General features: G+C 42.9%; 1 protein-coding gene across 4 annotated transcripts; it reads right to left on the bottom strand.

Annotated features, from left to right (window-relative positions):
• Positions 1 to 69: 69 nt before the first annotated feature.
• On the bottom strand, positions 70 to 27,727 carry abl2 (c-abl oncogene 2, non-receptor tyrosine kinase). Of its 4 annotated transcripts, none has more exons than XM_086284146.1 (11): positions 27,010 to 27,727; positions 11,920 to 12,051; positions 9,369 to 9,664; positions 8,962 to 9,234; positions 8,628 to 8,712; positions 8,334 to 8,511; positions 8,049 to 8,233; positions 7,803 to 7,955; positions 7,448 to 7,537; positions 6,939 to 7,121; positions 70 to 4,949 (listed from the first exon to the last, which is right to left on the bottom strand). In XM_086284146.1, exons 1-11 carry the CDS (start codon positions 27,224 to 27,226, stop codon positions 3,136 to 3,138), a joined length of 3,606 nt encoding a protein of 1,201 aa, XP_086140272.1. In that variant the 5' UTR covers positions 27,227 to 27,727; the 3' UTR covers positions 70 to 3,135. The 4 variants fall into 4 exon arrangements, with proteins under 4 accessions (XP_086140272.1, XP_086140273.1, XP_086140274.1 ...); XM_086284147.1 differs by having other exon boundaries at positions 11,920 to 12,048; XM_086284148.1 differs by lacking the exon at positions 27,010 to 27,727 and adding an exon at positions 12,298 to 12,495.
• Between the last annotated feature and the right edge of the window lie 101 nt (positions 27,728 to 27,828).

Below are 27,828 nucleotides of genomic sequence, written 5' to 3'. Positions count from 1 at the left end.
ATATTAGCAACACTTGGCTAACATCGTCTGTTCCACTTGAAATTTACTGCAAATAAACCACAAACCAAACAATATTCATCAATATCTTTATTATTTACAATAGGCTTAACACTGATAAGCAAAACTTCACAGTAATATAATGTGAGCTTTAAATAAAAAAAACAAAACACAAAATATATATTTTGTACAATAAAAAAGTTAATGTTAACATCTGCCATTTTTCATCCCTGTTTAGTTTCACATATTTCATTACGGTGTGTCTGTGTGTTGATTTTACATTGCACTCATACAACTGAAGACGCGGCCTTTGGTATATTGATACGTACGCACGTTCTCCAGAGCTGTACTCCACAACAGGGAGACATGAGAAGACAAAATAAACAGATCTACAGGATCAATGCAGTCAAAAAACATAAATAAAGTCAATGTAAAGGACTGAGGATGAGCAAAAATGTTGTGGTCAGGCTTAAATATTAAACAGCATTGGTCTTGAGATCAGGCTTGTGAGTTGGTACGAAATCAGTTCGCTGACAATCAACAATTGAATCCTTAAAAAATAAAATAAATAAAACTGTTTGGAAAAGAAATGCGTGATTTCAGGATTTTTTCTTTCACCATCTAAAAAGGCGTATCACACAAAGTAAAGAGGAACTAAGGCCAATCTGGTGCTAGTCAGTTCTAAAGGTTTTAGACTGAAGTGTGATCAGATCAGGCAGATTTGTGTGACCGGACTAAAAGCGCTAACAGCGCTAACAGCCACAAATAAACCCCATTAGTTACAGATTTTCCAAATAGAGTCCGACTGATACAATTGTTGATCCAATATTCTTTCTTTCAGACACACAGAACTAAAAATATTTCCTTAGCATTTATTGGGGTAATCTGTTCATGTATTTATTTATGCTGTGTTGCCAACATGAAATTCGCAGAGCACCCTCTGGTGGACAAGATATAGAATATCAACATTCATAACGTGGTTGAAGGGTGTTTCTCACATCTCTTCTAAATTTTAATGCATTTATTACAAATGCTGACACCAACTGGCAAATATCCAATATGGCCAAACAGCACATGTTGGCATCGGGCCGTTAACCTCCAAATGACAGAAACCGGCAGTGCAGTGACAGGATTATAACGATGTCATTGAAATCGAAACATACGCATGAGTTTTAATGAGGGACTTGAACATTCTGTGAGTCCTCGCAGTGGACAAATTGTTTCACAAAAAGGCACCAAGAATTGTGAAGAAAGGTGGCATTTTTCATTTCATGTTATTTTAAATGCACAAAAATCAGCTCGTCTAAAAGCAACCTGTTTGGCAAAAAAGGGCAATTTTACTGACGCACAATAAGAAGAAAAATTAAAGGATGAAATGCACCACAAAAAAAAAAGACATGCCATTGAAAGGCATTAAAAGTGTTACGGACTTGCAGCAGTGTTTACAATTTTACATGTACAGAGCATGTGTCAATGAACCAATGAGATCGAGGCTGTATCCAGTGTACATAAATATGAGAACCAAAGAAAGGAAACAAACAAAAAGGAAAATAATACAAGTTGTGTATGTGCTGTACACAATTCTGCTTGTGCTCAAAAAACAGAGCAGATATCTCTGGACTTATTTAGTGTGATCGAAACAAAGTATGGGCCAGTAAGTTAAATGGAAAAAAGAATATGGCACCTTAAGGGATTAAAGAGACACGCAGTTGAACCAGGTTGAGAACAGAAGAATACATTCATAAAGCAGATAATCAGATCTGGGTGGATGGGCCTTGAAATACATCTCTTCAGTCAGAAACATTGTTTTTTATGCTGTGACCACAGATAAATCTTTTGATTGCTGGATATGAAAGAAGTCAAATATTTACATAGCTTTTCTTTTAAAATAGGTCTGTGCTTTAAAAAAACCCCAAACAACAATAATTTAAAATTCAAGTTCATACATAGACATTCTAAAAAGCATTTTTCTGTGAACCAAATAATGTACAAATTGCTCATGTGCTGAAGACATACTGCAGTTAGTTGAGAGATCAGTACTGTGTGATTAGTATGAAGTAGGTCTCTGCATTTCGCAGCGTTCTTACACTGAAGAATGAGGCACTGAGGCCATGACTAGGCTACAGGGAATCCAGCACTGTCCACACTCGCAAGGACACTTATAAAAACACTGTCCCAGTTCACCTGCTCGTGTGCTACCCTGTGCTCTATCTTTCCTCACTCCACGTGTTTCAGCTCCATCGTGCAAAACAACGAAGCAGCGTGCGAGGATAACTGGACACGAATAATGAAATGCTTTAAGGGGCTGGGGAGATTCCCCATTCTTGTGGCACTACGTTAAGGTGTGGACATCAGTCACAGAAGCAAAGACAAATTCTGTGTTCGTTCATTATGTGTCAGTGCTGTGGGGAATATCTGTGAAATGCACACGTTTACTTTTGTAGGCAATCGCTAAAACTTTTATTATGATTAGGTGGACATGTGGAAATTTCACGGTTACTATTGAAAAAAACAAAACAAAAGCAACCAGACTTTAACCCCACACAAGGGACAAAGCAGGTGTGGGTGTTATTTATAACCTTTTTACACTTGTCCAACTGGCCTATGAGAACACCCCCCACCACCCCACGTACCTCGAAGGAGTTCACATGAATGTAATTTCCGAAATGGCTCATGATCACTTGGTTCTCCAGACACAGAGGAAAACGGTACACTTACATATTTGTAAAACAATTCTTGAGTTTAAATTGAGGGGAAGCAGAGTGAGCTTTACCTACTCTGTCGGCTGGCTACACACAGCTGATACACTCGACATTCAGGCAGCAAGGACGCCTTTACATCAAGGCCACGTAAAAAGTTGTGGTGAAACGTTTTATGGTGCGACTTGAATTTAGTTTGGTTTATTATTTCTCAATATGTACAGGTTAGAGGAAAATTAGTGTCCACACTGGCATTTTATCAAACTGATTTGTAAACAATTTAAAAAAAAAAGTTATTTCTTGTAGTGATAGTGTGAGGTACAGCAGAGGTGCGTCTCGATCCGTCCCCAGAAAGCTGTCAACAGAACCTGAAACATAAAAAAGGAATCAAAGCGACCTGTTGGGTAGTTAGAGGTGAAGATTTGTGGCGTCACGGTGGCTACCTCTGCACTACGTCACTAATCTCTTTAATACAGCCGTGTAGGTTATCCAGTACAGTGTTGGACCCCACGCCACCCAACCCCCCACCTCCTGACGACGAGGCTCTCAGTTCTTGCAGGCTGAGCTCCAGCTTCCCCACTGCCTCTCGAAAGGCAAACTTGTTCCTCATCTGAGGGATGCAGTCCACATAACCTGAGCAGTAGTCTAGCAGCTGATGGCCAGCGTCCAGAACCTGGCTGCTGGAGGGGCTTTCGGAGCTGGCGTGGAGTGCGCTGCTCAGGCATTCCGCGCAGTCCAGCAAGGCCTCGCGGCTAACCCGCTCCAAGGGCGCCCTCTCCACTTGCTGCCTAGTTCGCCGCAGTGCCACTTTGGAACCAGCAGACAGTGCTGTGTGCGAGGGGGCAGTGGTGGTCGCCCCATTGGCCATTTTAGTGGGCGTTGTGTTTGTGGTGGCAGAGCAAGAAGAAGAAAAGGAAGAAGCTGGAGGCACTTGCGGTGGTGGCACTGATGGTCTGCCTGTCATCATTCCTCCTGACATTCGCCCTGACCTTTGACCTTTTAATGTGTCCCCATTTACTTCCACGGGCATTCCTCCGACTTGCTCTTCTCCGTCGCCGCTGTAGGAGTGTTGCAGACTGCGCAGAGTAGGGGGAGGCGGCGGCGCACACTTGGGTTTGACGAGGCGTGGCTTGTCTCGGTCTGCTTGGTGCTCAGACAGCAGTTTAAAGCGGTTCCCCTGAGAGTCTAGCCCGACCAGGTGCACGTCACCTGGGCTGTGCTTCAGTGTGGGAGAGATCAGCACTGGGACTTTGTGGTTGTGAGTCGGCCCACCTGCTGCAGCTGATGACATGCTCAAGCCCGAGCACTTGGAGGGAGATGTCCAACTCTGCTGCCTGTCCAGTCCTCCACTCTCCTCTCTACCCTCCCTGACTCGGGACAGGCTGTCCGAATCCCCAACTTCCCCCCCGACCCCCGGTGCCCTCACCCCTACAGCAGTGCCCCGGGGTAGTAGCTTGGCTTTGGGCCTTTCCCTGATCTGTGCAGTCCCCTCATCCATCCTCCTCAGCAGAGTTTCTGACGGTCGTGCAGCCCCGTTCTCTGGCTGAGAGGTTGTTGAGGCAGTCCTCTCCAGAGGCGGTTTAGCACTGCGGTTCCTGGGTAACGTCAGAGCCATGCGCTCCAAATCAGGCAGCCCAGCTGACATTGAGGAGGTAGAATTGGACCTAGGGAAAGGTTTAGGCCCACCAACTATATTTCCACCCTCGTCTGCGGAGCATGTCTTTCCTGTCCGTAGCCCCAGGGTCTTTTTAATGAGTCTAGGGGTAAAAAAGCCAGCCAGCCCACTCCAACTGCTACCACTTGTCACCTGTGAACCAAAGCCTCCCCCAGAGGGTTTCTGTCCAAAAGCTGCCCCGCAGCAGCGAGACTGTGCCTGGATAGGTTCCCCATGTGAGTGGGAAGGAGACGCAGAGAAGCCCCCTAAACTGTCTGACTGGGGCAGGGGAGGAGGAGCACTGAAATCGGGTGTAGGCTCGTACTTTTTGTGAGGTTGTGTCTCCATCTCCCGGAAGGAACTGCTTCTCTTGGGTGGCATCGGAAGGTTCTGTTGGTGCTGAGAAGACTGTGACGAGGAAGATTTCTTTTTGATAAATGAGCTAAAGAAGCCAGTCTTGCGGTCTCGTGTAAATGTGCCCACATCCTGTGCATCCTCTAAAAGGCTGCTGGGAGATTTATCTCTTGACTGTTGCTTTCTGGGGAGGGCTGGGGAGGTGCCTGATCGGCCGTCCCCTCCGAGCAAAGATGACGCCCAACCTGGAAAGAAAAGAGGAAGAGGAGGAATCACAATCATACAACAGACCGACTGAACTCAGCAGGAGCACAAACATCTGTTAAAAGCTTGCTTAATAGCTTAAAAGAGACATAATGAATAACTGCTTTTTGGCTCGCTCATCTATACATCAATGTCACTCATGTCAGGCAGCTGATGCTGCTGTATCCTGTATCTCCGCCTTTGGGATTCACAATCTGAGAAAAAGCATTCGAAGAAGGTGAACAGACTTGTCTTTGAGCCCGTGCCAGTCAAGGAAAAGCACACAGTAATTCAACGATTCACAAGCTGCTGTTTCAAAAGATAATGAACACACTTCAGGGACTGAACAACAGAAACTGCACAACTTCTCTAACATGGAAAGCTGCTGTGTCACTACGCTCAAAGAGGAAGCTGCAATTGTGTTACACTTCTGCTGACCTTTAAATCGGCACAGAACGCCGGGCAGCTTCACCAAACAAGCAGATGAAGTGAAACGAATGAAAGAGGAAGCTGCAAACGCTTTTTCATTACATTTAGAAAACCTGTGATGTGAAGCAGCAGATAGGAAAGCAATAAACCTCAGACACACAGTTCCTTATCTTTAGGAACATCATATACATTTAAAAATAAAACAGAAAGAGGAAATGCTGAGATTCAAGATGTTCATTCAATGTTTGTGCACTGATTATTTCCTTATGGGCACTTTCACGATACCAGTGACGAACCAAAATGGGGTTTTAGTGGACTTTAGTTTTGCTGTTTATTGTGCAACAAAAACTCATTGACACTTCTTTCTTTATTGGTGAATATACAAGCTCTTGGACCAAAGCCCTAAAGACTTATCATAGAAGCATATTTGGTTTTCTTTCAGTTCATTTACACTTAACTTCCTGTGGTTGCTCCACTTAGTTCCTGTATTAGTTAACAGACACAGGTAAACAGAGGCATCAACGCCCTCCCCCCAGCACATGGAAATGATTTTTATTTCAGTGAACCAAAATATTTATTGACACCTTGTTTTAGTGAAGTACGACCACGTCCAGACAAAACTGACAGTCACATAAGGAGGTGAAGAAAGGTACACGCAGGCGAAGGGTTGACAAACCATTTTACACACGAGACAAACACACAAAAACCCAACACAAAGCAAATAAATAAGTAATAACTTAAAATAAGATACAACGTTATGTACATTTAATATTAGTGAGTGAACAGTGAAGTATTGATGTATCATCAAGTATTAATTGGAGGAATAATATTAATGGCACAAATGGACCAGGAGAGAAAATAAACAAAAGCTTATGTTAATCAGATGATGACTGTGTCACAGTGAAGATGCAATTATTTATTTGAACATAAAGACAGGTTATTGTATTAGAGGAGTTTGAGTGCTGGTGTCTTTTTACTTGAGGATGCTGAAAACATTCGATTTTAATGCAATTAAAAAATACAGCTGTACAGGAAACTTGCAGAGTGAGGCTGTAATGCTGTTAAATCTCAGGCAGGACAACAGTCTGAGGATAACAGACTAAAAACGAGATGTTCTGTGATCGTGAGAGACGAGAACGTCATTTTAACCCCCGTGCACAGAGCGCACTCATTCTGTATTCCTTTTATTATTTCATTGTTGAATATTTACTCGTTTGTGGGGTTTTATGCTTATTTAGTGTGTGCAAGCTTCATGGGTGATCAAAAAACAAAAAAACAAAAACATACTTAAAAAGTGCTTATGAAAAATTGATCAGGCAGTTAGACATAAATATGCTGACCAATGAATGCATGCAGGCTTTTGCTGCTGGTCGGCCAAATGAATGACAGATGTCAGATGGTGATCGATCAGCTGTCGGGGAAAATGACGGCCATTCTTTTGAGGCGGCGGGCCAGACGTCGCTGCAGCTGACTCTCTGAATCAGTGTCCTCCGACGTACCTGCAGAATCATAAAGTGAGGCACCCGACTGGTTGGTAGTGACATGGGCACGGCTGGCTGTACCTGAGTGACCGTGCGTGCAGTGGTCGGTGCGGCCGTCCAGTCCACCCTCGATGTTTTCCTTGTTTTCTGTGTGCTTGTGGAGTGGGCGAGATTTGGAAGGCAACAGGGGCATATCATGACTGAAAGACTGCAGCGGCCCGCTGTGATCAGAGGATGCTGTCTTACAGAGCTCCTCTGCCACCTCTGCAATGTGCAAAGAAGAAAAGCATTCAGCTGAGAGGCATTTACTACTCTAATCCAGCAAAGTACACGCTGCTCGTTTACTGACCAATTAAACCTGAATATAGGAGAGTGAAAAGAAGATTCCAGTTTGTTAAACTCCTGTTTGCACATGTTCACTTGTTCTTTCTCTACTCTCACATATTTAACTGAATTACCTGAAGCTGTGTTACTAAAGGTCAGTAGGCTAAATAAGACCCAGTTTGCATGATCAGCCAAGTCAGTGCATGTATTTCAGAGTCACAGTGAAGGTTTAGAGGCTACATGTCATAAGCTGCACGTTCCTGTACCTTCAGAAATGCTCGAGCCGTGAAACATCGTTTCGAAGGCTTGGTGGATCTCTGCAAACGAAGGTCGATCCAACGGGCTCCACTGCCAGCCTGACAGCATGACACAAACACAAAGACGAGAAAGGTTTTATACATGAAAGCAATGAGACAATAGCATTCGACTTCAAATCGGTTATCAAGCCGTCAATCTTTGTTTCTTTGGTTTATTTATACTCTTTTGTATTTCTTGAAAGACGTTATGCAAATTTACACATAATTGCTGTTTCACTTCATTCAAACATGTACAGACGAGCACTCCCTGCGTGTCTCTGAAATGTGGAGCAGCAACAGTCAGGTAAAAAAAACATGCACTCACATGCCCTCATCAGCTCATAAACTTTGGGCGGGCATCCCTCAGGTTGCTCCATGCGATAGCCTTTCTCCAAGAGATCGTAGACCTGAGACAAATCGATACCCGGGTAGGGAGACATGCCATAAGTGGCAATTTCCCAAAGTAGCACTCCAAAAGCTGTCGGAGAAACGAGTTCAGAGGATCAAAGATGAGCACACTGAAAATTAATTCAAGACGGCAAAACGATGCTGGAAAAGCTGCACTGCTCACCCCAGACATCAGACTTGATGGAGAAGGTGTTGTAGGCAAGGCTCTCCGGTGCGGTCCATTTGATGGGGAACTTGGCCCCAGCGTGGGCGGTGTAGGTGTCACCGGTCATCAACCGGCTCAGGCCGAAATCGGCAACCTTCACGACATGATTCTCACCGACCAGGCAGTTCCTTGCTGCGAGATCCCTGAGAGGTAAAGAAAACAACAAAATTGGACATTTAGAAAAAGACAAGTGAAATATTATACACGTAAAAGAAGCAGCATAAACACACACACACACACTACCTGTGTATAAAGTTCTTTTTCTCCAGATACTCCATGGCAGAGGAGATCTGCGTTGCCATGTATAGCAGCGCAACAGCATTCACCTCATCGCGTTCACACTCTCTCAAGTAGTCCAGTAGGTTGCCATGTGGCATATACTCGGTCACAATGTAGAAAGGAGGCTCTAACGTACACACACCTGTGGGGGACAGACTGGTTTAAAATAAATACTGAAGGAAACGTGAAAATTACGGAAAATCAAAAGTTATCCTCAAAATGAAAAAAAAAGGTTTAGCAGCATTCATAAATACTGACCCAGCAGCTGAACGAGGTTTGGGTGTTTAACCTCTTTCATAACTGCTGCCTCTTTCAAAAACTCCTCTACTTCCATGGTGTCTTCCTGTCATTGCACAAATAGAAACAAAAGAAAACATTTTTGTTAAAATCAGTGGTCTGGACAGAAATGGGAAATGGTGCAGCAACAATAGGCTTAATCACATGTAATACCACTGTCCACCTGCAGGTGGTGGTCTGTGATCATTTTTGGGTCATGCCCTATAATTCACAGCTGCAAATATGAAAATGTGACACTTTAGAGCTGCAATCTCAGATAAACAAATAGTCAACATGTAGAAATAACTCTACGCACCTTTAGTGTTTTGACAGCCACAGTGAGGTTGTACTTTTTCCACACTCCGACATACACCTCCCCATACTGGCCTCCTCCCAGCTTGTGCTTCATGGTGATGTCTGTGCGCTCCATCTCCCACTTATCATGGATGGGTGACACACCGTACACTGTAGGCTTGTTACATTTGGGTGCAGGGTAGTGCAGCGTGGTGACCAGACCATCAGGTACAGTGGAGTGGTGATGGACCAGCTCGGCCAGAGTGGCGAAGCGGCTTTCGGATGTTACGTACACCTGATGGGGAGGAAGCATGAAGGTGGATAAGGATGAAAAAGAAAGAAAAAGGTCAAGATTATGAACAGACCGAGTCTGTCCAGAAAACATCACTCTAGTGAGCCCGTTTAATAATTTAAACCCAATCCTTCTACCTTTCCATCCGTGGCTGTGTTGATCCGGTAGTGGTACACTCTGCCCTCATAGCGCAGAGATATGGACAGCTGTCCGGGGCTGCTCTCGCTTTCTCGCACCAGAAAACTGCCATTGATAAGTGATGAGAGCAGATACTCTGCAGCGCTGCGGGAAACGGGCCCGTGGTACCAGCTATGCTTCTCCAGGCTGTTGACCGGTGTGATGTAGTTGGAGGGAACCCATCCCTGACCGTTTTTAGACCTCACTTCACTCCACTCTCCATTCTGGTTGTAGCCCAGCACACGCAGCTTCTCACCTGAACACAGAAGGAGTGGGTTGTGCAAACATATTAAAAGGTGCCAATTATAACGAAGGAGTAGTCAGCTTATCGGTATCTAGACAATCCTGTTTTAATTGATTTGTTGTCTGTTTTGTTACACAACATGAAAGACAACTAGTTCAAATAGTCACTACATTCCTGTAAGACTTGGATAACAGGTCAAACAGAAAGAAGAGGTTTCATGGGCATGACTCGCCCCTCAGTGAAATTACATCAAAAGCGATGGAACAATAAAAGGGTTGGGTGCACATCATATCTGTCACAGAGGGCCAGGCAAAACTAGGCCTGTACTGACTTGGTGTGTTGTCTCTGTCTGCCTCTGACGTCAGCGCGAGAGAGGGAGCGGAGAGGCTGATGTGCTGGATACTTTAACAGGGAGGCACAAGAAAACACTGAAAGGAGCGGTGATCAGACTTGCCAGTGGGACACAGGTTTAGGAAAAGAAAATAGCTTAGTGTGGAAAAAAACGAGGGTAGATGTAGGTTAGGTGTGATTGTAGAAGAAAATAAAAGGAAGAGGATATTAAGGCTATCCATCTTTTACACTCACCCTCCACTAAAACGCCAAGTTTACTCACTAATCCATTAACCTTTCAGCATCTTTCGTCATGATGGACTGTGTTGGTCTGTAGGGGGCATTAAAATAAAGCGAGGGGCTTTGCTGGTGCAATAAAATTGGAAGCAGGAGGTCGAATGGAGAAGCAGATGAAAGTGGACAGAAGTTTATAAAACTCACAAACAAGATTTTGCAAAGCTTATCTTCTATCACAGCTTGCAGGATAGAAACACACAGACTGTTCTGACTCTTTGCTTTGGCAAAACAGGAACATTACTGCAAGACGACCCTGATGCCTCCTGCACTGCTGCGGTCATTTTTTAAACACAGGCTTAAAGTTGATTGAACATAGTGTTGGGCTATCATTAGTTAGTTTAAACTTTGAGAAATAGCAGATACAATGATTCTGTAATAGGCTGCTCATATTAAGCACTGCAGTCCAATAAACACTTAACTAAAATAGCTGCAGTGTTAGAGCCATATAACATTCAACTAACCAGTGCTACAGGGCTAGCTCATAAAACTAAACAGTGTACTAGCAATCAGGAGAACTACATTAAACAAAGATGGTTATCCATATCCAGCCCACTAATCCACTGGTCTCCTCTGTGTCTGCCTTGTGTGCCCCTAGGTTTTGTGGGAGTGGAAACACTGACTGTCTTGCTGCATCACACTGGGAGCCACATGTGCCTGAAGCAGGGCTTTGGTCTGGCCTAGCCTAGTCAGGTCTGGCACAGAGAAGAGACAATGATTAGCCCCAGACATGGCCTGTTAAGACCCCTTCTGTGACCGGCGTCCGCCTGCTGCGCTCGTCCACCTGTTATTATTACAGTCAAGCCGATTTCATATTAACACAACATTAAAGGCCCACTGGGTGTTTTCCATGCAACAGAGCAAAGAGTGGGACAGACAGCAAGAGAGAAGTGGAGCCTGGGAGCGCACATGTGCATGCATGTGGGCAGGAATCTCAGATTTACTCCATGAGTCAGGGTCTAAACATCATTTCCATCCCAGGCAGCTGCCATGGAAGTCTTAAAACGATGGATAATTAACGCGCTGCCACATTAAACACATTAGACTGGATGGTGACAGAAGCCTGGATGTCTGAAAAATATTACGAGGATATTTTAAGCTTATTGCCCAGGGGAGAACTGGATGAGTGGTTAAGTGCTGCTGAATGAGAGAAAAGAGGTCTGGACTAAAAGTGTGTGCATTAAGAGGCAGAGCGAATAAGATATTTGTAATTATGGCAAAGCATGAGCATCACTGGTGTTTCAGGTATTATTCAGTGTGGAAACTATAGCTCATAAAACCTCAGCTGGTCATGTGTGGGTGTCTGAGGATCAGGTTATTGATGATGTCATGAGATAAGCTCTGTTGACACAGAACATGCCTTTGGAATAACTGGACGACACCTTTCCAGGTGGTGCCAACTTGATCCCTGTGCTCTGTTGCAACACGTGCTGTTTAGAAAGGTGTGGGTATAATGATCAATGATGTGGAAAAAAAGCTCAAGCGCTCAGTTGTAACCAGACAACAATGTTTAGCGATGATGCACAGAAAGAATGAAGTTTTTGTGAAACCAGAGGTTGTGGCAGTGAGAGTTAGTAAGAAAGTATGAACCATCTAAAGAGGTTATTCAGTTTTCCCCCCTCCAAATTCAGACTTGGGTTTACCTTTGGTGATGCTGAGTGTGTTGTCTCCACTAGCAACAAAGTCATAAAGTGCAACAAAGAGGTTAGGGTCGCTCTCGGTCGCGCCCAGAAGGTTCTCCTTGGAGCTCCAGCGCACCGCCTCTGTCAGAGCTTCTGGTAAGAAAGGACAAGCAAAAGAAAAGACATCACATTACTATGATTATCAGAGAGATTTGATTCACACAGGTGAACAACAAGACCACAACTCCACTGCTGGCTGACACCTTCAATGAATTTTGCCAGCTTACAATCCTCTTTGACAGAAACTGAACACAAAAAGCAGCACAGCAGCATTTATTGCGACCCATAAATCCTAAGGTTTTTCCATAATCCTAAGACCCCATCCTGCTGCCCGTCTACCTGTCTTTCGAGGTCGAGTCCCCAGTCTGAAACCTGTGCGGAGTTTATGGCCACTCAAAGCAGCCCACTCATCTTCAAAACTGCTGCTTGCTTGCAGGCACCTCAGAAGCATCTCTTCACTCGGCCAACTCTCCTTAACTCACCTATCTCTAGCTACACAAACAGGCCTGCTGTGGGCCAGGTACAATCTGAGATGGGAGTGTCTTTGCATTTGTATTTATGAAGGGAAAAAAAGAGGAGGAGCTATTAAACCAAAGGGAGGGGAAAGCACATAAAGAAGGGCTGAATGACATACACACAGAAATGTAGCTAACACGTACATGCTCTACAGCTGCTCCCAACATTGCTGCATGTCTGGACAGCTGGTTAAAGAGTGGGAGAGGATTGGGAATGAAGGGAAGCAGGATAAAGAAAAGTCACATCAGTACAAGAAACTGAAAACAAACATTGTATAGTTCATCTTTAAACATATACAATGTGCTTGTTAAATAAGAACAACGCCTAATCCATGTAATATGCTTGTAGAATGTTATTTTACATTTTAATTAGTGAGAAAAGCATTGCTTTCTCAAACATACACAGATTGTAACTGAAAGCAATAACCCTAAACTCTGAGTCATATTCAGAGTGAGATGAGTTTATTCTGGAGGCTGTAGTTTGCAAACGTATAGGATTTCACTACTGATTTATGTTTATAAACAAAACAATACAAAACCCCAAAATGATGGCAGCAGAATAAATGGAAGTGATATAACACATGATGTCACCTCTCGCTACCACATACATACCACAGTCAAATTTAAAACACTGAGTGGCAATTATGTTTTAATCACAGACACACAAAGCTGGCAGAAATTCATCAAGAAATTATCTTTTTCCCCCTTTCTTAGCCTTCATAATTTGGCAGGTACACAGTCTACATGGGAAAAGCTCTCTGCTTTCATAGCAAAGGCTGTAAACACAACCGAAATCTTGTCTCAAACAATGCAGCTGTATATTGTCGGTTCTTTCCAGTATCTATATTCAACACTTGCCCACCTTTGTTCCGGACCAGCATGCACTGCAACGCAGCACTAGCTGTGACCTGACTCAGCCACAGTTCCCAGTACATCTTCTGCTTTGGGTTGGATGGCAAAAAGCCTCAGTATCCACAAAAACGCAGTTTCTCTTCATTCACTGTGACTCCAAACTGTTTTTAAAAAAACATCCAACTGTGTCTCAGACAATGGAGACTGAGGAGCACATTACTCTGGCAAAAAAATGACTGAGGAGCTCAGGACAGTTCTCCAAGTCATCGCCTTCACTGTGGAGTACGAAGATTGTACACACAGCAATCGGAGAGCGAGAGAGAGACACAAAGGCATCTCCAGCCAAATTATTTACCGATGTAGTCTTTGACTTAAGCCACCCCGACTTCTGTTATTACCGTAGTGAATACCAGCCTCCTGCTGAAATCTACCCACTAGCTTTGATGTGGCCTAAGGGAGTCAAGATTTCCAGAGTCCATCTGGAGAACACAGACACCCATGACTGATGTTTGGAGCCTGAACCCACTCTGAAAGACGGCAAAAAGCGGCAGAGAGAGAGAGAGAGTGAGCGCAAAAAAGACATGTGGTTGGGGGCCATGCATATACAGAGGTTTGGGGGTAGGGCAGGGTATATGGCAGTGAGGAAGGACGTGTCCATATGTGCGTGTATGTGTGCTTGGGGAGTGTGTGAGAGCTGTGGCCAACAGCAGATGGCCGGTCTTGTTCCTCTAGGGGGGAGAGGTCCTATTGACCCACACTTTTCTTCTGATGCATGTGCATAAACGATCATGGCTCCAACTGCTGTAGTCAGGCTAAGCCAACTGTCAGAGCTGCTCCTCTTACATATCTATGTATCAGATTGCGCTTCCCAGGAATGTCTAAATGAAAAAGGGACACAATGCCATTTCTCAAAAGGTCTCAATCTGAGAAATCTCAATTCTAGTTACAAGAGAAAGAAACTCCATCACTAATTATTCCAAGGCCTCAACCCGATCACATTAAATGATGAAATACTTCAGTCAGGCAAAATGCTCTTGGCCTCGTATGCTGAAATGTTTGACTGAGCGAGCAGTTGGCCAGCGCGGGTACGTCGTGTGCCCGTCCGGGTGCCTCAGTGAGTGCGTCTGCTGTGATGTGCAACACATGTGCGCACTGAAGAAACTATGGCTTTGTGCTGAATGCTGGAGAGCGGGTGTTTGTGTCTGTGGGGTATAGCAAGCCTGCACCCCCAAGACAGCTGCGACAGAGGTGACCCTTGTACCAGGAGCACACATACTCACATATCAGCGATGACACCCTTCCCCTGGATGCCTCAACAGCTGTTTGAATGTTTGCGCCTACAAGTGTCTATAAAGAGGTCACTTTACCAGCCAAGCACCTTGTGGGGAGTAGTAAACAACACAGTAATATCTTCTGCACACCCTAATCAAAAACAATGCTGATTGTATCTTAAGCTCGTGACCAGTAGGGCTGAACGATATATCGCATTTGCGATAATATCGCGACATGATCAAGTGCAATTTTCTAACCGCAAAGGCTGCGATTATACTCTGGACATGTCCAAATTCATGGGCTGCATCCTCCTGAGGCCGCATTTGTAGACCGATTACGTCACAGCGACGTGCCGAAGGCTGTCCAAATTACTACCATATCCCAGAATTCATAGCGCGGCCCAGCCAAACTCCAGTTTCCAGCAATGGCGGCCGCTACTAAGTTTTAAAATTACTCATACTAATCTTTCAGGGTCACAAAATAAACTTTTAACATATTTTCAGGCGAGAAAGTAGCTGTGTAAACATCAAATATCTGCTCGGTTTATCAAGATATCCCATATTTGCAAAAGTGCTTCGACGTTTTCAGAGGCGTCTGCTACCCACCAGCTCGACAGCTAGCCGGGAGCTCGAGGGTTACTGATGCGGCCGAGAACGGCACAACTCCCGGCACATCATTTTCAGATCACCGCGGAGTTTCGCTGCTCGGGTTAAACGTGATATATAAGTCACTTAGACAACCTAAAAATGTTATTGTTGGGCTTTTTTCAGTGTTTTGTTTGTTCGTGAGTAAATCGGTTTGGCTGAGATTAAAGTTATTAGATTAGATAAAATAAAACTTTATTAATCCCCCGGGTGGGTTCCTCCTTGGTTTTCACACAGCTGACTAAACGTCAAACAGAAAACTTATTAAACAGAAGTATGAGACAGTCGAGAATTTACACCAGTGTCTGGTTATATTTTAGATAGCAAGAAGCAGACAGCCGAGTTTATTAAACTCCACCGAGACAGCGGTGACGCTAATCAGAACTAGACCGTCCAATTTCACGCCTTTAAACTTTAAAGGCGTGTTTGTGTGTGTGTTTATACAATTGCTATTATGTTTGCACTTTATGTGTAATGTTACTGACTGCAGAGATCAGTAAGATGTGTGTATTTTTTATTTATTAGTTTTATTTATTTAATATTATTTTTTAATTGAATGACTGTCTAGTAGTTCACAGATGTCGAAAAACTGAGTGTGGTAAAGCCACTGATTTTGTTTATGTATATTTCTGCAATCTGCACATTGTACTGACTTTCATTTTAATGTTTACACCAGGGTTCCTTGTCAGCACTTTATGCTCAGATGTTTGTAAGCTAAAAATAAACTATTGTGTATGTTCAAATATACTGTTGTGATTGAAGAAGTTAAATAAAAATGTCAGTCATCAATTCATGCATCACCTCATGTCATCATAACAGAGGTCTGTCTTCCAGGAAAGAACAGTTTAAAATTAATGTAATATAGTATTGGCCATACTATATGATGTATTGCTTGTCTTTGTTTAATAATACAGAAGACAAAGACCTTAAAAAATAATCGCATATCGCATCGCAATCGCAATATTGGGGCAAAAAAATCGCAATTAGATTATTTTCCATAATCGTTCAGCCCTAGTGACCAGTGAGGTCAGGTGGTATTTTCAGCTGCTGCAAAACAAAACATGGCAGCATGACATCCAGGAATAACTCTGCAAAGCACACAGTGACGACGGTGTGATGATAAACGGCTGGCTGAATGCCGGAAGTGTGAACAAAACCCTCATACAATACTGCGGATGAGACGTTAACACAAGACGTTATGTGAGCCTGACAAGCCTGATCAGATCCTGCACTGTATTCACTCCATAATCCTGAAAATGACAGACCTGGGGGCTGAAATGCATGCTATAACCTGGCACCACCAATTATCCTTTCATATTCAATGACGATTATCCAGTTCTTCATAATTCAACCTCAAATCTCGCAAGAGTTTATGATGTTTTTCAGAATTAGAGGAGACTTTCTAAGACATTCATGGAGAGTTTGAAGTCAAGAAAAAGCCTTTCACAAATGGACATGTGGCTTTACATTCTGTACAGCACATTACGATGTCTACTTTTAAACATCTGGATCAAATAGGAAATCCACAACATGTCTGATGCTGTTTAATTGTACGAGTTTTAAGCAAAATTTAGAACACTCGAATTGTCTCAGATGTGCACCGCTAAGCTGAATTTTTATTGACATTACCATTCAGGTGAGAAACTCAGATAATAAACATGTCAGCTCCCTAGTACAGTGTGACTAGATCACTGTCCAGTGGATATACAGTCAGCAGGAGGAAGGCATGGGCCCTACCAGCACTCTTATCCTAAAGGTCTTGCTACACAGCAGAAAGCACGTCTACAGTACTTTGTCTCACTCTACAGTAACTCTATGAAAAACGAGTTCACAATTTTAAACATTGGTTTGTTATTTAGGTTTAGATCGTCTGCTTCTGGTTTCGGACTTCTAACTGACAAAACAAGAAAATGCCTGAGGAAACTATTAGTAACTGATAAAACAACTACTTGGCACATTTGTAACATGAAGCCAAGGACACGAAATACTGCTCACACTGTGTACTGGCTACAGTATGTAATAAAGAAACTAGGGGTGGGCGATAGAAACGATATACGATAGAAACGATATAAATTTGGCCAACGATAGAGATTTTGACTATGCCGCTCTATCGCATGTCGATGACGTCATCAAGCTGCGCCTGTTTTGGTCGAAAGCATCGCAGCGGCTACAACCATTATCATCTGCTAATTATGCTGGGCGACAGTCATAGCAAAAAGATGAAGCACTGTTGAAATATGGGGAAAGCCAAAAACTGCGCTTCCTCCACTTCCGTAACATTGATTCATTAATGTTGAATTCTCTCTCTATTCCCATGTTGTTGCAGTATATTAATGACTAACCTGGTATTGTGGATGAATGATCTCAGTTGTTCTCCTGACTGAAGTTTGGCCCGTGTACAGCATCCTGCTATGCGATTGCATTTGTGCCTGACCACCAGAATCCCTCACGTTAACTTTTATCAAGTGGAAAAAAGTTGGCGTTCATCCTCCAGCTTCACTGTGCTAATGTTATGCTAAGATAGCTGTGTCGCTAGCAATCACGTAGCACAAGTAACCCTGCAAACGCCACTGCTGTTTAGTTTTCTGTCTTCATTTATGTTGGAAGTGGCAGCAGAGCTGTACGTTTGAATTAGTTTCAAAAATCTCAGTCAGAACATGCTATGAAATGTTTAGGTGTAAGCTAGCGAGCTAACTTCCTGCTAACTTCTAACTCCGTTAAATTTAATAAATTCTGTTTTCATGGATGCCTGGATGTTAAACTTAATTGTTACACCTGGTAAAGCAGCAACACTGATGATTTTATTAAAGATTAAAGAATTTAGACCATTTTTAACTCTCGGTGTTCGTTTGAATTTGGGACCTGAAGCAGAGTTTTGGACCCAGATTACTCCGCGAAGCGCCTCACTACGGCAGCCGTAATGCTCTGACAATCCATCAAGCAGTGCAGCTTACTAAAGTTGTACTAAAACATTTTTAACAGATTTCTGCAGCCAAAATCGGTTTGAGGTCAGTAAGTACAACCAGAATTCATACATAAGGCACATTCTCGATTTTTGAGACAATTAAAGGATTTTAAGTCCTTATAGTGTGGAAAATACGTTATACAGAAAAAAAGAATATATCGCGATATATATCGTTACTGCACATGCTTCAAATTATACCGCGATATGGATTTTAGGCCATATCGCCCAGCCCTAAAAGAAACATCCTTCAAGTAACATAGTTTTGAATAAAATAACAATTTAGACTTGAAGTGGTTTCAAATGAAATTGATGGAATACGTTTTTTTAAATTCATGTATTTCAGTAACAAAACTATTTAAATCACCATTGAGCCATACATTATATGGAAACAGTCACTGTTAAATGAATTTTGAGGTCATAACCAAGTGTGTAAAGCAAGGAGCCTTTGCTTTACTTTAGATACCTAGAGCTTTATGCAATTTCTTGGTATTTCTGGCCACATGGCAAACAATTTATTTAATGCTTTAGTACATTACACACTACTTAAAAAGTGCTGTTTGAACCCCCCCCCCCAAAAAAAAAAAATCTGAATACTGAAAAAATATAAAAGAAAAGGCAAACATTATGTAAGTAAATTAATCTGTTTTTGAGACATCAACAACACTGAGAAATCCATCTGTACTTTGTGGAACAGTCAACAGTATCCACAGAAATAGGAGAGAATCAGTTGCTGTTCATGTGGACAAGACAAAGGACAATAGCCTCATTAATGACATATCACGTGTGTGTGTGTGTGTGTGTGTGTGTGTGTGTGTGTGTGTGTGTGTGTGTGTGTGTGTGTGTTGGCTCAGGAATGAATTCCCTGAAATGCCCTTGCACTTGATAAAATGGAAACATGGAGCTTCTGCTTGCTGAAACAGTCGCTCAGTCCATCAGCTATGGCTCCATTGCTGACATATACGCCTAACAATCACATACATGATGCATCTATGCTCTTATGCATACAGCTCATTCTTGTGACTACCGGCAGAGTTACATCACCCTCAACGGTGTTGCAAACCCCTCTGAGTAAACACTAACACATGCACTGACAGGCCCCTGTTGGAAGCGCCTCTCGTCTATTCATCCATTACATGCCCATGTAGAGCGCCATGGCTACATCAAACACACCAATAAGGGAGTGGAACATCAGGACAGGCCTAAGTTGGATCATTCAGGAATGTAGCCTTAATTGATGCCTCGACCAGTCTCTCGCGTTATGGGTTAATAATGAGTTGTAAATGGTAAACGGACTGGTTCTTATATAGCGTTTTCTAGTCTTCTGAGCACTCAAAGCACTTTATACAACTTGTGCATTCACTTGTGCACAAGCACATTTTTCTAAGTGCTTTCTAGCTAACATTCACACATCGGAGAGCAATTTGGGGTCCGTATCTTGCCCAAGGATAATTGGCATACAGACTAGGGGAAGCCAGGAATCGAACCACCAACCTTCCGATCAGTAGATGACCTGCTCTCACGCTTGAGCTACAGTCACCCCAGTATGAGTGCTTCCCTCTAGGTGTGCTGGCAACAGTGCTAATTGCTACTGTAATGTGACAGCAGGGAAGAAGAGGGCCATATGATGCTAAACTGACCAGTCATCACCAATCGATGCTCATTACACTAAAATAAATACATATTATTACACAAAATAATCCCTCAGACTGCAGGGATTAAAATATTAATTTCTTACATATGCAGATGAACAAAACTTCAGACCAAGGTGTTTATTTTGACAGCGTCCTTCAGGTAAAGAGGTGTGACCACCAGGACAGAATTTTCCAAAGCCTGAGGGTACACTCTCCTCGCTACCATCGCTGTGTTTGTCTTCAGTTTTTGCAGCGAGTGTTTACAAAAGGACCCGGTGACTAATCTTCATGTCTGAACGGCTAATCGGTGTATGGTGTGGTTAAGCTGTGCTAGGGTGTGGGTTTAATCTGCTTTACCCTGAGTCATTTTAAAGAAACAACTGGAGCCAAAGGGGGGGGGATATCACATTATATGCATATTCACAATATAGTGGAAATGCCCCTGGCTGCAAAACTGACCCACTAGAGCGTTTAAATTTAATGTAAATGCCCTGTCAGCTTACTGCTTGATTAGATTGTTTCTCTACTTGGTTTAAACATAATCTAATTATCTATTTAACATTATTTACTGCAGTATAATTATGTAAAATTAAGCCTACAATCCTTAACAGATCAAATCTCTGAGAGCAATGTTTACAAAACCTCTTGCACTTCTGAACTCTAAGAGTAATCAAATGTATCACACAGGATATTGGAGCACAGCAGTGCCATGAGGCACACAGACCGGTCAGCTGGTGGGCAACTACGCTTAAAGAGAAGGACGCACCTCATAATCCGCAGTAAGAGCTTCACCACAATACACCTTCACTAGCAAGGATGGAAAGGACGAAAGAGTGTACGAGCACATAAATACAAGTGTGCAACTGCTTACAGTAAGCATGTGCAAGTGTGTATTTCTAGCCAAGTCTCCAGCCTGCAGCTGAGGAGATAAGCAGCAACGATAATGCCAGCAGTAGGGGGCTCATTCTAAGAAGCGATGATAATGCCAGCAGCAGAGGACTAAGCGAATCAGCGTTTAAGGGGTTTGGCTCGTAAGCTATATCCAGTGCTACACCATTGCAGTTTAACAGTGAAAACTGATTTCACTGGGAGCCACTTCAACAATTTGGTTAGATCGTCCTACAAAGTTTAAAACAGTTGGTGTTTTTAAGCTGACAGATGAGGGAGATGACTTTACCATCTGCACAGCCAATCACTCGCTGTTCTGATTAATCCTCACCCTTTAATGATAAAAGCCACAGAGAGTTGAGGCCAAGGAATAAAAACTAGGATTGCGGTTTTGGGAACTACAACACCAACTGGTAGCAGATGCAAAGGCTTAAGGCTGCAACTGGGAGTTGAAGAGCGAGCAAACCAAAGACTTTAGAAAAGAGCTGCCTTTTCCCCCAATCTCTACTTTGTTATTTCTTCTGTTTTATCAAATGTCATAGCTGACACTCAGTTAACTGAATTCTTTCCTGCATGGTAACATTTGTTCATCGCAAAGCACTAACATTTAACAGACATTTTACTCTTCTTAGACTGATTTGGGATCGAGGCCCGTCTCCACATCCAGGATTCAGCAGAAGTTTGGGCTAGGAGCAAATTATCGGTCTGCTTGACCGAGAGGTTTCAGTCGTTTGCAGTACAGAGCAGCTTTGGCACGAGGAGAGCACAGACCAACATAAATTATTTAACACACAACCATTCGAGAGTGCACAACGGTGCATGTAATCTTCAGGCATAAGTCATATTTATCAGTGTTAAAATTATCTGCACAGAAAGACTTTGCTTCTGTGCAGCACCCACTGTATTGCACTTAATACAATCAGACTCATCGGTTTTACCCAAATTTCTCACCCAGAGGAGGTGTGGTCATGGCTCCTCCTAGTGGTTAATGGGAGTCATTAGGACTTCTTTTATCAACATATTATCTTTACTCCAAGATATTATCTCAGAAAGGGAATTCAAATCCTCCCCATAGCCACTGAGGTGTGTGAAACAGCCATCTCAGGATACTTCACTGGCTGCTGCAAGACTTATCCTGGTTGTTGGGAGTTTTAGCACATAGAGTCCACAGAAAAGCAGATCTGCCTCTAATCTAATTTCACCCGTGATGCAAATCAGCTTACGTCCTTGAATCCTGGATCCAGAAATCTCACATCTCCTCTGGGCAGATTTACCAGTACTGTATTGTAGATAGAGCTGGCTCCATGTGCATCATCAGTACTACAGTTTAAGAGGAAAAAAAATCCAATCTACTGATCTGTCCCAGTTTCTCTGATCTGTTTAGAGTAAAAATAGATCAGACTGTTATTTTGTTGAATTTATAAACCTTTCAGAAGGAGTGTGGGTTTTCTTTACACCTTTAAATGTAGGTTATCTTATATAAAGGTGTTGTGAAGGGTGACAAACTGCAGCACAACCTTGAATCAGAAATTCTATTCACAGTTTATCAGCACATTTGCTCTTCTACAAGAGCACAGGACACTCCCCTCATGTCTGCAGTGTATCAGATGAACCCACTGCAGACATGACATCTCTGAACTCCTGACAGTGCTGAAGAGGGAGACCATCAATATGTTGCAGCCACTGATTCACCAATACTGCAACTGAACCAATAACCCAGAGAGGCGACTGTTTGACCAGCTTTCTTTGCATCAGCACAGAGGCAGTCTGCTCCTCGTTCAGCTGAGCGTTTTTAAAGCCGGCTTGTCTTTCTCCCAGGGTTTTATTTGTAGACAATGATGCCACATTAGAATTGAACTGAGGAAACCTTCAGCAGGGGACAAGGGCAGAGTCACCTTTTTTTAAATTCACTAAAGAGAAAGCCTGCCCAAAGCTGCAATTTACAGATGTCTCAGAGCGAAAACAGAGTCCTTGAGCCAAGCATATCGACAGCCAATTTACACCAACAGGCCCGGCCTCATTTGTCACCCTAAAACGACAAATGCGGCATACTGATAAAAACTCTAGAAAGCATGTGCTCGTGTAATACCCTCTGACACGAGAAAGACAGGCAGCAACACAGAAGCATGAGTTCAGCAGACAAACATGCATTCCTCATAGACTGGCACCTTTCAATTACATCTCAAGAAGGCATCATTAAACCCAAGAAGTATGCTAGTCTGTTATAAAGTTTGTTATGTAGAAGCAGGATTAATGCAACTTGTAGCTTTCAGTGGTGTCAACAGCCATAATCCCACAGATGTGTAACCAGTAATGCATACATTTAAAAAACTTTTTTCAATTAGTTAAAAAAATAAAAATCTGTATTTTAGGATTTTTAAACGGCTGTGTTTACGATGTTTTGGTTTTTTTGGGCTGCATACTCTCACTAATGCTGTGATGGAAATGCATATTAAAGCTGATAATTGGGGTTAATGTCAGTGGATACAGGGTCACTGCCTGGTCAAACTTTGTGATGCTTAATTGCCGGCCTGGCATCGTTGGAGTTTTTGTTTTTGTCCTTTTTTTGTGCGTTAGCAAGCAAATAAGCAGCTGAGAAATCACCAAACGTGTCATTTTAGACATTTTTGAATACTGAAAACATCCTAAACATTTAGGACTTTTTGAGAGTCTGCATAGTTAGTACTGCTAACATTATGCTGTGGACCTTGAACTATGGAGGCCTACATTTATGACATCTGCCCATATCCACTAACAGTGCTAAGCGCTCCTTCAGCTGTTCGACACTTAAATACATATCTCAGGAGTGCAATGACTGCTGACACTCTTAGTGGACGTGCACCGACTGGAACTGATGCTGAGGCTGTTGTGTTGGAGTACAACAACAAAGCGATGGAGAACAAACTTCCAATCTGGGAATTGAGGGTAAACACACATTCCTCTGGGGTATATCCAGTATAGATGTTTGCTGTTGGGCTAATGTGTCTGCTGCTAGGCTAATCAGACTTCTATAGGGGTGTGTAGGTCACTCAGTAAACTTTCAGATGCCCTCTCTTGTGGTCTCCACGCTGTAGGAGATAGCACACCATGTTACTACCCGCCATGAGTCCTGCTGGTGCGACTGGCAAGCCATACATAAACATTACAGTACTGTGCAAAAGATCTTACACCTGCCATTTTTACATTATCCTATGAAAATGGCAAAGCGGATACACTGGTTTATTGAAACCTACAAATATACATGGAAATGTGATATATGTCAAAAACAGATTTTATACAGTTCCAACAACCTTAAGAGTCAGTATTTCATATGACCACCTTTATTCTTCAACACAACTTGAAGTCTGTTATGCAAGCGTTCCTGTAATTACTTTAAGCAGCTTTCAGGAATAGTTTTGCTGGCTTCTTGAAGGATATTCAAACCTATTCTTTGAATGCTGGCTCACTTTTGTTCAGTTCTTTGTAAACACGATCCCACAATGCTTCAGTAATGTTGTGGTCTGCGCTCTGAGGAGGCCAATCCATGACTGATAGTGTTTCCTGATAATGTGTTTTTCTAACCAGGTGTGCTTTTATTGCACTGGCAGTGTGTTTGAGTACACTGTTATGCTAAATAATGAAGGTCTTACCAGTCAGATGCTTTCTAGATGGGGTTTGATACACCATGCAGTACTGACTGTAACCCCCCCCCCCCTCCCCGACCACCACATCCACACCATGTTAAGATATCCCAACAGTTCTTTAGGAATCACCTTGTCAGTGCAAAAATGCAATTTTATGTCTGTCAAACTGTTTTATCATTGGCATTTTTCATAGACTCAACTACAGAAACGGGGTTGTTTTTACAACAGGCTGCCAAAACATACAATTTAAAATTGGTTCTTTATTAAAGAACAAGTTATTTCTTATGTGTACCTATGGGTTAGGCACCTCGTATTCCTGAATGACTCATAGCACAGTGTTAAGCAGCTTTACAAACAAAAACCTCTCTCTCTAAATTCTTAGGACTGTACTGAATATGAGTGACAAGGCAGCCAACTTCCAAAGAAAAGTTCTTTAGGAAAAAACCTTCAGAAGGCCTGGAGCACTATTGCTCAACAACACTTAAAACAAAAACAAAAAAAACCCCATAAATGACAAGAACATCTGGCTGCTTGGAAACAAAATATAAATAAATTAAGCCTGACTCAAGTTTTTTGCACATTACTGTACATCAAAGAGTAATTTTGCAAAAAAGAAAAACCTCACCTACTTGGTTGACTCACACAATATATTAACATTTAATTTTGCTGCAATGGAACCGGAATTTTCCCACATAGGATCAATCAAACGCATCTCAACTTTGATGTCCAAGTGAACAGATAAGCAATCTCAAACTATATAACTGACTTAAAATGTATTTGTTTTCTCACAAAATAATGATAAACAATATGAACTGAAGGAGCTTCCATACCTCACAAAACATTATGTAAAAACAACAAGTTGCTTTGTGGCTTTTGGTCATACTAAAACTGCAACAGTGACACAAATTTCAGCTTTTAAAGTGCAAATATATTGGATTTGCTAATGCTATTTACAAACTAGCAACCACTTTTGTTTTAGCCTAAACAATGAGATATTACTTCCTAATAATCAAAAGAGCTTCCTTTAAAATGTAAGATAATGCTATATCATTATCGCATGAATAGACTACCAGCAAAGAGGCAGTTTTATATTCAGTGAAAGACTGAGAGCACAGTTCCAAGCTTCCTCACTTAAGAGTCTTTGTTCTATTATTGTGTGCTTTGAAGAGTAGCAGTCTCTCTGCAGAGTGGCTGTGTGACTGCATCCTGGATGCTATAAAAAGGCTACTCTCCTGCCCCGACACTGGAGAAAACAGAACAGTGCCGACAGTGAGCGGTGTTGCACTTAGTGGGTCTGCCTGTCTGTGTATGCACTTCAAGCTGAGGACTGTTACTTTTGAGATGTGAGAGCCAGGAACTAAAAATGCTTTCCATTCCCAAAAGGTTGCACCTTCCATGTGTCCTTGCTCACTGCAGTGATGGGAGGGCGTTTGGTCTGGGACATCAGTGGAAAAAACTAGGCGAGTTATGCCAGCAGTTCTACATATATGCGGCATGTGTGACGTAAACATTCATTCAAGGGCACAAACGAATGAGAAACCAAGACAGCAGCATGTACACATCAAACTTTTGACCGAGGTTACGTTCAGAGCAGAGTGTTCAATCAAGATGTGTGAGCAAACAATTAGGAGAAGCTCTTTGAGAATAAAATGCATTATAATGAATATGAGATCATGCAAACCTAATGGATATGCTATAGCCTCCATTACTTATAACCCCAGAAGTCTCATTAAGCAACCAGCTGAGAGGGCTTTGAGGAAGAAGGCGCGCCGACTCTCCATGACTCAAAAGAGAAAGATACTGAAGATCTGCAAGCAGATATCAACTTGAATACACTGCTTTGAAGCTGAAACACGGGTAGCACCTCCTCTGTTTTTTGTGGGGCCCAAACCCACATTGCCTTTTTTTTTTTTTTTTAAATCATGAGTTACCTTATGTATTATCTGATCTTGAGGACAGACATGACAAAAACAGTATAACAAGAAAGGAATAGCCTTAAACCTTGATGTTTCCTCGGTGTCAACATATAATCACAGAAGGTCACTTAAATAATTGACACGTTTCCCATTAGATCAATCTGAGCAGTCATCTTGCTGAGCCTGTTGTAACAGTAGACAGAGGATAGAAGCGAGCATGTGAAACCCACTAGGTGCTGTAATGTGAGCCTGAGGTGGTTTCTATTGTGAGTTAATGGAGTGGAATTGTTAGTCAACCACTGGAGGCAAGAATCAGTGTTTCCAAACCGGGTATCACATAGAGGGGCCTTGGAGGAAACAAGTTAACCTCTGGGTATGACCCCTTGAATCGAGCACAGAAGACTCTTCCTCTCTTTAGGAACAGTACACCTCTTTTCGGATCATTTGGTGACATGCATCACATTCATACGCCCCAACAAAGTAATGACTTGGTGTGAAATCACGGCAATCTTGTTACCACTATTCAGTAAATAACTGACTTCTGTGTGCATACACAAACAATAGCGAAATTAACACAGTAAAATGGATGAGGCATGGAAAGCTAATGTTGGATGGCATGGCTATTTCCGCTAACGCGTCGTTGTCAAATAGCATGGAGTCGATTAGCGAATCAGCAGAAAAGAAAAAAAAACCAAATTAGATTTTATCTCCGCTTGTAGGTTGACAGCTACTTATTTCTCTTTACCTGAATGCTGCGTGAATATATTGATGCCTGGATCGGGCACATTGACTGGAGCTGTCCTGCCTGGCGGTGTCCCGGTGCTACTGCCGGGTTCCCGGGGTCTCCTCCCGACGCCGCTCCCCCGGTTCCCCTTCCCTTGGTGTGGTTGGGGCGCGTGGGGCTGTGGTGGCTGGAGCCCGGTCGATGTACCCTCACCGACTCGGCCAACCTGCTGTCCCATCCCGGTAGTTTGGCGTGAGGACGAAGCAAGCAAACCCCCCTGCGCGCGTCTGGTTCACATTCCCCCAAAGCTGGAGCGGCCTGGCCCGAATACTCTTCCTCAATCCCTTCCCCGCCGTTCTTTCAGTGGGCTAAAGTAAAACTAGCCCGTGTTAGCTCGCCTAGCTAGCCCGTTAGCTAACGTTAGCTGCTATCAGTGAAACCCACCCACCCTGCCTTTAACAATAAAATCCCAACCCCGGCGTGTGACAGCGACTGCCTCTAATTCCTTGCTCCGGGTGGCATCCGAGTAGTAATAAAAGACACCCGGTTGGCTATATTCGGTCAAATTGAAGCTAGTTAGAATCGTTTTGCCGTTGTGCGGCCGCTGCGCGCCCCCTCTGACGCCGCCATCTTTACCGCAGAATAGAAGATGTGTGTTGCACAAGGCGGGGGGTTCGCCTGGATCCACTATCCACTGTCAGCGTGATCCTCCACCTCCAACCTGGTCCCAACAGTTCCCCTGCACCCGCACCTACACCGCTGGAGGGGACATGTAGAAAACTAAAAAGTTTAGAAGTTCTTCCCCACTTTTAAAAGAATGTGATTACCAAGTTTAATTAA

Source organism: Aulonocara sp. 'chitande type north' Nkhata Bay, linkage group LG23, assembly GCF_057382095.1.
Source record: "Aulonocara sp. 'chitande type north' Nkhata Bay isolate Kocher_YH1m ecotype deep benthic linkage group LG23, A_spYH_male_GT1.1, whole genome shotgun sequence".
Taxonomy (NCBI): Eukaryota; Metazoa; Chordata; class Actinopteri; order Cichliformes; family Cichlidae; genus Aulonocara; species Aulonocara sp. 'chitande type north' Nkhata Bay.
Note: the sequence above shows the minus strand (reverse complement) of the source record. Positions and strands in the feature narration are given on the sequence as shown.